General features: G+C 47.2%; 1 protein-coding gene and 1 non-coding gene across 35 annotated transcripts in view; one reads left to right on the forward strand and one right to left on the reverse strand.

The window, feature by feature from the left end:
- Positions 1–14,238, reverse strand: part of DGKG (diacylglycerol kinase gamma) — a 222,045-nt gene that overhangs the window by 53,461 nt on the left and 154,346 nt on the right. For all 34 annotated transcript variants that reach the window (XR_014822643.1, XR_014822639.1, XR_014822644.1 and 31 more), the window contains one exon: positions 927–1,017. Coding sequence is in view for 21 of the 34 variants with exons in the window: in XM_084987519.1 (XP_084843645.1) it covers positions 927–1,017 (91 nt within the window). In the remaining 13 variants the exon portion in view is untranslated. Of the gene's footprint in view, positions 1–926; positions 1,018–14,238 lie in introns of those variants that run through there.
- Positions 7,095–7,201, forward strand: LOC146397650 (U6 spliceosomal RNA). Its single transcript, XR_014825369.1, has one exon. It is a non-coding gene; the product is annotated as a U6 spliceosomal RNA (small nuclear RNA).

The raw sequence follows: 14,238 nt of genomic DNA on the forward strand, positions 1-14,238 counted from the left end.
CAAGACTAAGGCTTGAATCCCACGGGAGGGGGTGGTGGTTGGTAGATGAGAGCTCTGGGCAAGGAAACCAATGTGCCTGAGGTCCTGCAGAGCAGAGACGGAGCAAGTGTGCAAAGAAGTTTGGCCAGGCGGCCAGAGACCAAAGAGACCTTCTTGTAGTAGCGAGAGGATCTCACAAGAGCCACCCAGTAGAAGCAGGGTGAGGGGTGGGAAGTGGGCAGCTTATTAACTTGGGAAGGGAGCCGGCAGGCAGGCTGACTGAGGCAGGCTGCTACCCGTGCTGGGAGAGTTAGTAAAACATGAGGCCACTAAAAGGATCAGCCACATAATTTGAGGGGCCTGGTTGCAAATGCAGATGCAGGGCCCTTTGCTAAGAAAATCATCAAGAATCAAGCTGGTGACAGAGGAACATTAAACCGAGGGCTCTTCCAAGTGGCTGTGCAGGCTGCACACCCAGGAAACCAACCCTAGGGGCCTATCTGTCCGCTCCTTGAAAGCTGAGGTCAGGGGAGCTGGGGGATGTCTCTGGCCTCACCCCAGACCCCTCACCCCTGTAGCCCTGTGGCCATCAGCTCCCAGACTTTTACTAGGTTTGGGACATTGCCTCTGCCCCCAGGCAGCTCCTGACTCTGCATGGGCAGCAACTAAGCCTTCACTTCTTTGCCAAGGGGAAATTGCAAGGCTGAGGTAGGGAGAGGTCTGAGGGCAGGGAGACCCTGAGGCTGCTGGGCCTCTGGGCCTCAGAGCCCCAAGGACTCCCTGGACAGGCCGAGAAAGGCAGGCCTGGTGATTGGAGCCTCCTGGGAGTGATGAAGGTTCAATGGACTACACTGGGGATCACCTCTTAAGGAGCCTAAGGGACATGTCTCAAGGGCATGTGACAGTCCAGGAGCCGAACCAAAGTCCAGCAAGCTTTGGAAACTCACCTCCAACTCTATGTGGTCATGGAGTTTCTTGCAGGTGGCTGCAAAGGTCTCCGAGGTGCCAAATTCAAAGTACCACAGCTTGTTCTTCATCCTGGACCATGAAGCAGAAAAATGGCTCAGTGTTCTGTGTTTGAAAGGGTTGTGAAAAACAACTATGCTATTGGGGCTGGGATGCCCCAGCCCGCGGCAGTCAGCAGTCTTACGTTTTCAGCACTTGTTAATCGGATGATCAGGGATGGAATTTTTTTTTGACCAACTGTCCTTGCTATGAACTAAGAGAAAAACCCTTCCATTTCTTAGGCATTGTGGCTACTCTGGGTGAACTGGCAGCTCGTCTCTGAGCTTCCCAGTTAGAGCAGAAGGAAAGCCTGCTTGCTTCTGGATCGGCATTAACACAAGAGTGTCATGAAAGTCAACCAGAGGTGGCAAGTGGCTGCATGCTCTGGTCACTGTCCTTTCTACCACTAATGCAGAGGGGTTTCAATAGTTGGGGTACAAAGGGAAGGTGAGACAGCCCTTTGAGACTGGAAAAGAGGTATCGTCTCAGGACAGAGGACCCACAGCCTCACATTAAACCAGCTAAAGTGTGTGCCACTTTGTGCTCTAATTGGAAGAAACAGAGTGGAGAGAATTAGACACAGATCTGCAGGCAAAGTGGATGGAAGAAAAAAAGTGAGTTGTTTGGTAGCAGTGGTTCTTCCCCACCCACACCTTTTGCTCAACTGTTTGCTTAGGCTATGACAATCCTTCATTTAGGGGTAGGCTTTGTCCTATTTGCTTCACAGTAAGAGCTCACCATTTTGAGCTTTAAAAATTTTCAGCATTTTCCTTATCAGGAGGGAAAAAAAACCTATTGGGGTCCCCATGCAGCTGGGAGCTCTGCAAAGTCAGATGGTGTGTCCTGACACTTGGTCATTTTGATCAGATGGTCTCCCCAGGAAGTGTTTCTGAAGGTATTCCATTCCTTCCATCCCAACTGTCATCCCGTGATCAGGGTCTGGCTAAGAGAAGGGACACCTGTCCAGTTTATAAGCTGGCAGATTTTGCTGAGGGAGGATTAAACACAATCGCATTCTTCTTGGCACATTCTTCAGGAGAGGGGATGCCTCCTGTGTGTCGCTCATCCTCCATCCTCAGATTTACAGACTAAGAGGAAAGGAACATTCTTCAAAGGGAAGAAGGCTCTTATTTCTTCCTAATATTCCTTAGGCCACAGCAGATGACTCTTCAGAATAACAGACACAACTTTTCTCTCTCCACATCTCAAAGAGTCCACCTGGAACTTGAAGATGAGACTGTGCTCTTCCATTGCATGCAGATCTCTGTCTGAGATCTAGTGGGGAAGTAGCCTTTCTGACTCTTGCTATGTAGGAAAAGAGATGGGACATGATGAAGGAAATGCAAATAAATAAGATTTATGGAGTTTTGCTCATGAAGAAAGCTAGCAGGACTGGGTGTGCTTTAAGTAGACCAGTGCTTCTCAGCCAGTGTGCTGAGCATAGTCATGCCTGAGATACCAATCTCCTTGGCCTTCAGGGTGGCCAAGCTGGGGTCTGGGGCAGGCAGAGCCCCGATGCCACAGCAGGTGTTCTCATCTGTATGCCGAACAAATGATTCTGTTTTCTATGTTTGTGCCATGATGTGCACAGGAAACACTGCTCTAGACTGCTAGTTCTCTGCATGCACAGTAATGCGACTACACATCCCCTGGGGATTTCATTAAAATGCAAATTCAGTAGTTCAGGATTGGGGCGTAAGAGTCCGATATTTTCTAACAAGCTGCTAATGCTGGTCCAGTGATCACACTAGGAGTTGTAGGGATCTGGAGGCTACATTTGTCGTTCTGAAACATTAGTATTTATAAGAAATTCTTGGGGACATGTGATCAAAATGCTGGTTCCTGAGCTCCCATCTGTAGAGACGGTAGTGACAGCTATGGGACGGGGCCCAGGAATATGCATTTTTATGAGTGCCCAGGTGATCATTATGCAGGTGGGGAGCCATCAAGACTTTGAGAAGCATTACTCTAGATCCTGGTGAAACAACCAAGGAAGAAGACAGACCGATTAGCCCTGAAAGAGAGGATTCCTCAAGGAAGGTAGTATGAGGGTCAATGCCTTTCAATAGATTATGATGGCAAAAGACCTAGTAACAGGAAAAACACAGATGGCCATAAATATCAAGGCTGAGCGTTCCTCTCCAGCTGCGGGAGCATCTCTATAGCCAGGAGACCCACATTAGGATTCCATTTTCAAATATCACTGCTGGTCTGAATCATGACTTTTGAAAGTTATTGCCAGGAGATTTAGAGTTTTAATAAAAATTTCCGGAAGCCACAAGCTATTTTTTGCCCAGAAGTGGTTCTTCTGATGATCTAATAAGGTTAAGAGGTCATGGTTAGTCAATATCGTAGGATGACTGAAAGGATCAAACAGATTGGTCTTCCATTCCTGGTTAGATGTCCATGGCTGGCTGTGTGACCTCAGGCAAGTTTTTAGGCCTCAGTTTTCTCATCTATAAAATGGAGATAATAACAAGATCTGCTGCAAAGGTTGGTTGAGAAGATTAAATGAAACGACTGCAAAGCACTTCACATAATGCTTGCTGCCTAATAAGCTTACCAAGAATGTTAGCTACCTCCTTAGCTACTATTTCAGTGTCTTAAGTTGGCATATTTGGATAACAGAGGAAGGCAAAAATGACAGATCAGGTTGGGTAGCCACCAATATTATATACTCAAATCTTTCTGGGACAGAAAAATATGTGACCACATTTGTCAGATCGTCTTGACTTTTGGTTAAAAATATAGGTTCCTGACATGTCTAATCTAGTAGATTTTTCCAGCGTCATAGACTACACCCTAATCCTCAGTTAATTATTCTGACTGGTCACACGATTGTCCAAAGATGTGATATTGACTGCAAATATGCTTCTGAGAAAGTGCACATTTGGTGTGAGGCAAAGTATTTATTGATTCAAGAACTAGTCACTGTGCCAGGACTAGATGGTGGTATACAAAGTAAAAGGAAGCACAGGACTTCATGAGCCAGGCCCCAGGAAGGCAGCCAAAGAAGCAGACCATGGTGTTGTGAGCTAAGCACTGGGAGTCCCTAGGAGGAGGGACATCCAGTTCTTAGCGGGTCTTAGGGACAATTAGAGAAAACATCCTGGGGGGCAATGTTGGGGTTGAGTTCAGAAGGATGTGGAAGGGGAGAGGGAGGCGGAGGCAGAACATTCTGAGCAGAGGAAGAAGCCCAAGCAATGGCACAGGGCAAGAGAGAGCACAGGCCTGCTGAAGGGGGCCTGGAACTTAGGGGGGCGGCGGTGGTAGACTGGCCAGGTAAGGCTGGAAAGGCGGACAAGAGCAGGATTTAAAGGCCGGGGTGTCTGAGCTTTATCTCAAAGTCTATAGGGTGTCATGGACCATCCTTAGTAGTATGGGGTGATAGTAGTGACCCCAACAGATTTGTGCTTTCTATTTTATTTTACTTATGTATTTTTAGAGCTGCACTAGCTGCATATGGCATTTCCCAGGCTAGGGGGCTGAATCAGAGCTACAGCTGCTGGCCTACACCACAGCCACAGCAATGTGGGATCTGAGCCGTATCTGTGACCTACACCTTCTGTCCTTTTTTTTTTTTTTTTTTCCTTGTTTTTTTTTTTTTTTTTTTGTCTTTTTAGGGCTGGACCTGCAGCACATGGAGGTTCCCAGAGCTAAAGCTGCTGGCCTATGCCAGAGCCACAGCAAGGCCACATCTGAGCTGCGTCTTCGACCTACACCACAGCTCACGGCAACACCGGATCCTTAACCCGCTGAGCGAGGCCTGGGATCGAACCTGTGTCCACATGGATGCTAGTCAGATTCCTTTCTGGTGTGCCACAACAATGGGAACTCCCAGACTTGTACTTTTAAAAGAACACTCTGTCCCAAGTCTGGAGAGTGGATTGGGAGGGTACAGACTGGAGCCTGGAGAACAGTTTGTAGGGGGTGTGGAAATCCAGGAGAGGATTGGGAAGAACCTGGAAAAAGGTAGTGACAGTAGGGCTCAGGAGAGGAGACTGGATTCACCAGCTAAAATTTAGGAGGTGGAATTGACAGGGCTGGTTTCTGGGAAGGTGTACGTGAGAAGGAGTAGTCAAAGTGACAATCAAGTTTTTATCTTAGATTGTACGATAGACAGCGGGTACCATTCAATGAGACAGGAGCTTAGGAGATCAATTCTCCAGACCATCCTCTTTGTAATTGAAAGACAGTACTTTTGTTTTGGGGCCCATCCATCCATCTACCCACCCACTCACCCATCTAGAGATCATCTATTGAGCCACACTACAGGCCAGGTGCTGTGTGAGCCCAGGAGATAAGTGATAAATAAGACAGGCAGGCTCTGTGCCTCACAGAGTTTACATACATTTACTGGCTCCACAAAGAAGCTACCTCTGACCCACAAGAGACTATGTGTTCAAAATCGAAGAGCTTTTATTTCTCCTCTTTTAACTCAGACACATTTTAGTCAGAAGTAAATACATTCTATGCCTGTGGTTCTTTGGCTTTGCATTCTGCTCAACATTTCATATATACTGTCGCTTTCGATTCTCTAAAGTGCCCTATGAAGTAGGTGCTATTGCTACAAATAAGGGAAGACTTGGGGAGGATCGGCAAGTTGCCTAAGTTCGCAAAGTGAGTAAGTACAGAGGGGGCATCCACCCCTGACTGTCTGACTCCGAAGGCTGTGCTTGGCTCCCCTGCCACCCTGTCCTCACATGCTTTTGCATATTGCATGGTGTGATGTCGTGTGCTCCTGTTATACCGCCTGGGCTGCTGGGGTTCTCCCTCACCAGGGTGTGAAAAGGGTGCACTTGGGGGCCTGGGGTGTTAGTGCCTGGAACTGCTGTCTGATGGAGTCTGTCCGGCCCCTGGGGTCCCAGTGGTCAGGGGAGTTCTTGAGGAGTTACAATGGGATTTGTCACAGGAACCTCCTGGTCTTGAATCTATAGTCTCAGAAAATCAGGGAGACCAGAATTGACCCCTAAAAAGTCAGATCCTCCCAGGACACCTTGAACCTTTCATTCTCTAGGCTTCCCCAGAAATGGGGCAAAGACAGTGCACTCAAACCATCTCCTGCACAGAGTAAAACTGGTAAAGCTGGGAGACAAGTGTAATTTTTCCTTGGGCACCTCCCACTTCAGGTTCAATGTGGGCCACTTTGGGCTACTCCTAATAAGAGAGGGCAGCCTAATGCAAAGACTCTAGGATGGACTCAAGGAGCCTTGTGATCAAATTCTGACTGCCCTTTATGGGTTGTATTACTTTGAGCAATTTTTTTTTTTAACATTCCTGAGCCTCTTTACTCCTAATATGGGTTATTACCTGATTCACAGACTGTTATAGGTATTAAATGAGACATGTAAAATCACCTAGAATAGGTCTTGGTCTGTAGACGGCCCTCACTCCCATACACATCAGAAGTTTGTTGACTGAATGTTGCTGATGGCCTGTCAATAATCAAAGGGCTCTCTTCCTAATGAAGGTCATTTATCTGGTTACTCAGAAAAATAGCCACGATAACTTCATATTAGATAATATAAAGGGGGATTACTTTGGTTGCTTCTGTCCTAGCCACCAAAATGGTGGCCCTGGGGGTCGGGGTAGAGAAAAGGAAGAGATCAAGTTGGGATCAAGTTGATCAGGTAGAAATGGCTCCCAGGAGCCCAGGTTAAAGATGGGCCCTCAGGTGGAGGTTGGCTCCAGGCCAAGGGACACAGAAAAGATAAGACAGACCCTCTCTTTGTGTATATCAGGTTTGTCATTGCCAAGGACTTCACAGGCAGGCCTATCTGAGGCGGGGTTCCCTGCAGGTTACTGGCTGCCCCTTTCTCAGCTGCTATGAGAACAAGAAAGAAACCAAACTCCCAGGCTACTGTCGCTGCTTACCAAGACACCAGGGAGCAGTAATCTGGATTCTTTGGTTCCGTCTACACTACCAGATCAGATCTGTGTAGCACAAAGAACCAGCAGGTTATTTGTTGATCTGGAAGAAGAGGAAAACCTCTCATCAGGGAGGCTTTGGGCTTTATACTCTGATAAACGTTGTACATATATTATCTCCTTGCGTTCTCAGAAGAATCCTATGAGTAGGTACTCTTGATACAAAGAAGAAGCAAGGCTGAGTACTCTCTTCAGCAGCACATATACTAAAATTGGAACAATACAGAGAAGATTAGCATGGCCCCTGCACAAGGATGACACGCAAATTCATGAAGCATTTCATATTTTTATAATGCCATTTTCTGCAACATGGATGGAACTAGAGACTCTCATACTAAGTGAAGTAAGTCAGAAAGAGAAAGACAAATACCATATGATCTCACTGGAATCTAATATATGGCGCAAATGAACCTTTCCACAGAAAAGAAACTCATGCACTTGGAGAACAGACTTGTGGTTGCCAAGGGGGAGGGGGAGGGAGTGGGATGGACTGGGAATTTGGGATTAATAGATGCAAACTATTGCATTTGGAACGGATAAGCAATGAGATCCTGCTGTATAGCACTGGGAACTATATCTACTCACTTATGATGGAGCATGATAATGTGAGATAATGGAGCATCTATGCGTGACTGGGTCACCTTGCTGTACAGTAGAAAACTGACAGAACACTGTAACCAGCTATGATGGAAAAAATAAAAATCATTAAAAAAAAAAAAGAAGCAAGGTTGATACAAGATTGAAGCCATTCTCTTCTGCCTCCTCTTCCCCTCCCCCTTCCCCCGCTTTCCTCTACCAGTACCAGCCCCTTTCCAAAGCCTTTGGTAAAAGCCTATAGGCATGTGATACCCTCTAATTTGACACAGCCCCACTCTCCCTGCCAAGAAGATAGCTTGAATGCCAGTGTTCCTCTTCTCTTTGAAGATGTCTTCCCTGCCACTTTCCCTGAGCCCTTGCTGGAGGTTTATGGCTGCTGCATATGGCACTGGTTTCTGTCTGTTTCATTTTCAGCTGTACCAGAATATGGTGTTTGGAATCGGAGAGGCTAGGGTTCATGCCTGTCTCTGCCACTTCCTGGCTGGACAAGATATTTACATTCTTTGACCCTTCATTTCTTCTTCAACAAAATGGGAATATTATTTTCTACTCAGCAAAGTTGTGAAGCTCATGTGGCAAACGCAAAGCACCAAGCAGGTGTTTATAAAGCATGGGAGGTGCTCCCTAACTGTTCTGACTTGTTGCTAGGAGACATTCCCTGGGAGACTCATTCCCCCAAGGCCACAGGGGTAAGGGGCAGGAGCAGTGTGGGGGTCTAGCCCAGGCAGCCGATAGTTTTTGAAGAAAATAAAACTAATAATGTTTTAATGACTTCTGGACTGCTTTTACTGCATCTTTCTTCCTGAGTTTTTTTTGGCCCACTCTTTCTTTCCTTTTCATAATCCCCTTTCAGCTGGAGATGACTAATCCTTAATCAGTTGTCCTGAGGCTGGTTTCCAGGCCCACAAAACTCCTAGGTTCACCGTTAGGCTCTAAACTACCCAGGTGAACCCGTTCTTGAGACAGAAGACCCTCGTCTGGGCTCCAAGGGACCCTCAGTCACATGGAGGAGTGGCGAAGAGCAGCAGTGACACTGTGGGCTGACTCTATTTCTGGGCTTTCTTAATTTCTCCCTGCTTTATAAGAAAATAACATTGATTGCACACTAGTTAGTTGAGGCTTTTCATTTGACAGATGAAGGAAAAATGAGACTAATTAAAAATGTTCTTTTATATTTGTCAGCAATTTAGGGCTAAGATTCAGTCACCATCCTGACAGCCTATGAATAGCCTGTTTTCAAGGATGTCCACAAGCAAAACTAAGCTAGCTACTGGGCATTTTTTTTTTTTTTTATACCAGCATAGGCAATGAGCTTCTGATGGCCCTTTTCTGATAATCGAGGAAGTTAGAAGGACAAAAGATGTTTGAAGTCATCAAAACATGAAAATAATTTGGGCATTGAAGGCTGCAAGGAGGACACGATAGCTATTTCTAGAAATAGGAACCCTTGAAGGGAAGGTATTCCTCTGCATGGTTTGGACTTTGATAATCTGGTTCCCTGAGTGGGTCGTGGCACAAACACTCAGTTAGGCCTCCTGTGTTAGCCTGGTGAAGCAGACGCTGCCCACATGATGGTGTTCTGTGTTGTGCTGAGGAGGCAGAATGATGTGGAGGCCATGCTGGGTCAGTGGGCAGGAGACCCGCCAGCCAGTCCCGGTCTCATGCACACTAGAATGTGACACTGCAGGAGGTACTCAGGGCCTCCCAGACTCAGGTTCCTCTTCCTCCATTGAAGGGCTTGGAACCACTGATTTCTAAGATTTCTCCAAGCTCCCTGAACAAGTAGAGACCACGAGATGATACAGGACAGGGTGGGAGGGCGCATGTGCTCACTATCGCCACCTTGTGGTGGTGTGAGCCCAAGTATTGCTGGAGCTGCCATTTTTTTCACAAAGGTGCCAGAAATAAGGGTTTTATGAAAAACCTCCTGATGATTAAAGTTGGCAACTAATTCAACTCTTTGAAAGAATACCATATAGGTCCCAAACGACATATCCAGGGAAAACTATACCTAGCCCTCAGGGTACGGCAATGATACATTTTCATAAAGTTCATATCAATTAAAAAACAAAAGCAAACGATCTCACTTAATATTATGGGCTTGCTGGGTTATTGGTGGTGTTCTTGCTATGACAACTGAAGAGAGTGGACTAGTGTTAGGTTATCAAGGAAAGTAGTAATTAGCATAATCAAACAGATGTGAGAGCAACACAGGAAGGGCAAAGCTGAATGATGGCTGTTAGTCACAGTATTGAGAATTACTTTATCTCTTCACATTTTACATTATTTGAATCCCAAGTGCTTCTGGACACTTAGTAATTGGGTTAACCGAAGTTTAGATCAAAGGTTTAAAAAAGAAAACTAAAAGCCCAGGTAGGTAGACTTAGTTCTAAGGCCAGGATGTCAAGTCCTGGAAGGGGCCCATGACTATCACCTCACAGGTGCTGCAGAGGCCATCTGTGTCACCCATACACCAGCTGCCCTGGCCCATCAGAGAGCTTGTCAGCACATCTAATCCACCCTGCATGCAATCCCCTGCTCTCACTGCTCATTGGAAAGGCACTCTGAGCACAGAGCTGTGGATGGAAGGATCTTTTCCAAGAGGAGGCAGTGGCCCCTTTGGTACAAGGGAAAGTGAGCCCCCAGTAATCAGGAAGCAGGCTTTATAAATAGCTGTTTTTGTTCTCTGAGTGTGACTCTTGTGCCCGCTGTTCCTGCCAACAGATTTGTCTTGGCTCAGCTCAAGGGGCAAGGTATTCCCTGGCTTTTTTCCACACGGGGGACAAGACTGGAGTTCATGGCACTCAGAAAAATCTAGGGTGGTGCATAGACAGGAGGACTGGAGACTAGAGACCAGGAGGGGGTGGGCAGAAATGTGGGGAACGAGAGAGTGCAAGAAGGACTAGAGAAAACAAAAAGGCCAAAAGAGGAGGGAGAAACCTGCCTAACATGTATTTTATAGTATTAATAGGGAACCCTCCTAATGACCTCTGAAGATACTTCTTAAGTCATTTCCATGTGTGAAAAATTACCTACAGAATCACAGATGACAGATCATTTGCACTTAAAGGAAATTTGAAGTCCAGGGATTCCCAGCCAACAGGAGATCACAAGTTCCAAGGAATATTCCAAAGTATGGAAGGAGTCCATGACAACGGTCACTGTCGACATTTCTTAATGTGTAATAGGATTTGTGCATTTACTCAGCGCAAACATGGCACAGGCTAACCAGTGGGTTAAAGGCTTTTTTTTTTTTTTGGTATGAAGTAGAATAAAAGAATTACACAGGTTACTGGTTATTCTTGGCAACCAGAGGAACTGATTGGTGAATGGATGCTGCTGGATCAAAGATGGAAAATGAACGATTACTTAGAAGAGCATTATGGCTGACAGAAATCTTATTCAGTATGGCACCCATGGTGGGAGGTGGCGAGGGCTAAATAAAAATAGTGCACTACTTGATAGTATGCAGAACTACCACCCCAAACCAGCTCTGGATGGTGGTTCTCTTCTTAGCCATAGCAGCCTTCTCATGGCACAGATCAGGAAACTGAGATCAGTCCTTGAGGATGAACTGGCTGGAATTCAAACCCCAGCTCTCAACTTCCCGTCCTTATCTCTTACCTTCCCCCCACCCCCCACCTCCTGTGGCTCTGCCCCAGAGGCATCAGAGGCGTAGAAAGATCAGCCAAAGCCACAGAGCTGGTGACCATTCTCATTCACGCTTGTGGGCTGGTTTGATCACATCTACTGCTCAGGCTGTGGTAAGACTATGAGCTCTAGCTCGAGGCTGGCCGGCTTGGGCTGCTCAGGACCCCACGGTACTCTTTCCCCCAAAAGTCTGAGGTCTGCATCTCCCTATGGGTCTCTGGCCTCCACTCTTGCCCCAAAGTAACAAAGGACCACGTCTACCGGCCTCGTGTCCAGAGAAGGGTCTCACCCCTTCAAAGGTAATTTCGAGCTCTAGAGGATCTGATTCCTCTGAGCAGTGACCCTTCTCTTACTCACAAGACACTTTGTTTCCCTGGACGAGGGACAGAGCTCCTGAATTCTGTCTCACACCTGACAGTATCTCCTCCTAAGGGCAGGACTCCAGCACGAAGCCTGCCAAAGTCTGAAATCAGATCCTCCCCCAGTGTGCACAGGCACACACCCGAGCCAAAACAGGGAGGTGTCTCTCATACTCTCCATCCCCGGGTACCAAGCACGCTCCCAGACTGCTGCTATGAAGCCCTGAGGTCTCTCCGAAGCCCCACAGCCCAACTTGGGAACCACCACAGTGATGGGAATGCCACAGCATGGTCCTGCCACTTTGGGGGTGACCCACAAGAGAGACAGCTGGTGAGGCAGCGAGGGCCTGAGTCTCTAGAGTGTTTCTCCAGTCTTGTGTCTGCCCTTGCCAAGATAAAATAGCTCCCTCCCCCCCATCCAAAAAAAAAAAAAAAAAAACGTAAAATAAAAATCTCACTGAGTTTGGCTGCTTTTAGCAATCCTTTTTCCCTTTGAAGATTTATTTGTGGAACGAAAATCCCCTTCAGGCCGATTTGGCTGAGGCTAGAGGGCTCTGAATAAGCTCCATCTCACAGTTCTCAGATGGTAAAGTCAGGACAAAAAGCAACCGTGCTCTGGGAGGGAAAGCGGCAAAGGCAGATGGGAGTGTGGGTCTCTGGGGTTCTGTGATGATTGTCTGGCTGTTGTGCAGCTTTTGGACTCCGAGCTATGCTTTACCAGCATTCACACACCCATCAGCCCAGGAAGCTGGAATTTGAAGGCAGGTGGAGACAGTTAAGGCCCCAGGGGTGGGGGGGGGGGGAGGATGGCCGAGTAGAACATAGCCCTGAACACCTGCAGAAGGTAGGCTGTGGATGCTCTCAGAAGCTCTGGCGGAGGAAGGCTACTTCCTAGGTCCTGAGCAACCAAGGCTAGAAACTAGGAACTATTTGGGGAGCAGGAGACCAGCCCCCAAAGCAGGTCCACACTCTCGTCCTACCGTAATTCCCCCTATCGCAATTCCTAGGGAGGCCCCAAGAGAGACAGCAGACCATTCCCTTCTTCTCCACTCCAGCTCACCCCTAGCTGCTGCGAATCCTCTCAGTCTCCCTTATCCAGTGTCTATTGTGTGCCGGAACTCCCTGAGCTGCTTCAGGAACTAAAGGGTCCTCTCATGTGGTCCTCACATCTATCTTCTGGGGTGGGGGCTGTGTGGTTATTTTGTAGATGCGTTTGAGGCTGTTGTTTCTTGGCAAAGGCAAAGCTAGCCTGGAATGGTATCATGGTGTCTGAGGGGATGCTGGCTGAAGGAGCCTGCTCTCCTCTTTCCCTCCCACAACCAGCCTTTCGGAGCTTGAAGCGGTGCCCAATTTGTGATAGATCAGGTTACAAAAGTTCCTTGGTTAAGCCAGTTGTTTGTCACTCTGAGCACATTTCCCCATAGAAACAATGTTATGTTGAGATTGGGTTCTCAGAGTAACTACCAAAGCCAATTAGCCCATTAGGTATCCAATGTCTAGTTTTGGAGACAGCTTGGTAAAGCTGAAATGGCTCTGGTGAGAAGCCAGAGCAGCCTGGGTTCCAGCCACAGCCCAGTCACTTACTTGCTACGTGGCCTTGGGCAAGTCATTTGGTCTCTCTCCCTTGGTTTCTTTGTCTTTGCATTGGGATGGTATCAGCTACCTTGCCGGGGTTGTTGGGAACACTAGTTGGGAATACATACATGGGTCCTGTCATATAATGAAGACACAGAACCCCACTGCCACCACATAAAACTGGCTTTGTGGCCTCATGGGCTCTGAGGTCCAACTTGAAGTACAAGCGCATGTCTTTCCTGATGGATGTGGGTTGGAGAAACTTTGCTTTCTTCAACTTCCTGGGAAAGAAACATGGTGACTCTTCCACCCTAAAGTCCCTGGTGGCCCCCATGAAGTCTGGGCTGATTAGAATGTGACTGCAGGAGCCAGAGGGAAGCAAGAAGCAGAAGAGGTAGGAACGGGAGGAAAGAGCACCACTGAAGCATGCATCACATTTCTTCCTTGGGCTCTCATGAAACTACACAACCATCTGGTTACTTCCGCCTAAGTTTCCTGTGCCTTTCACACCATAAACCAGTTGGATGCTTCCTGGTCAGAATTAAATACAAAGTAAGGTAACTCTCCCTGCTCCTTCTACCTTTTAAATCATGAAATTGTTAGTAAGCCCAGTCAGCGATTCATTGGATAGGGCAGATGCCTGAATAAATACCCTCTTCCCATCTTTATTCCATCATCTTCCTGTGCTGCTTAAAAAAAAAAAAAAAAAAAAAAAAATCTTAAAAAGGAAAGCCCCAGCCAGAGCCTCACTCTGCCTGAGAAGACTGTAGTACACAACGCCAGCAAAATCCTTTCTATTTTGCCCTTTTGAAAATCTCATCCATATGCTCTCGGCTTTGCTTCCATTCTGATGTTTGTGACTCCTTATACTTGTGTACACTCCTAACACCCATTTTGGTGACTGTGAGCCTGGGAACTTGTCACTCTCACCTAGCACAGAGTTCTGTGTGTTCTACCCACCGTATCTCTGCCTTTTCAGAGGTCATGCTTGTCCCCTACCCCACCCCCTGCCAATGAACATGACCCGATCACCTGGCCCCCTCACTCTGCAGTTGGCAAACATGGCCCCACTGTGGATATGACCCCACAGGCAGTTCCTGGGAGAAGTGCTTAGCACCACCTCTGCCAGGCCTCTTTTATTTCT

This window comes from Sus scrofa, chromosome 13 (genome assembly GCF_054392235.1).
Source record: "Sus scrofa isolate SSC_HxYL_T2T_F1_AM1 chromosome 13, Sscrofa_HxYL_maternal_Yorkshire_Landrace_v2.0, whole genome shotgun sequence".
Lineage (NCBI taxonomy): Eukaryota > Metazoa > Chordata > Mammalia > Artiodactyla > Suidae > Sus > Sus scrofa.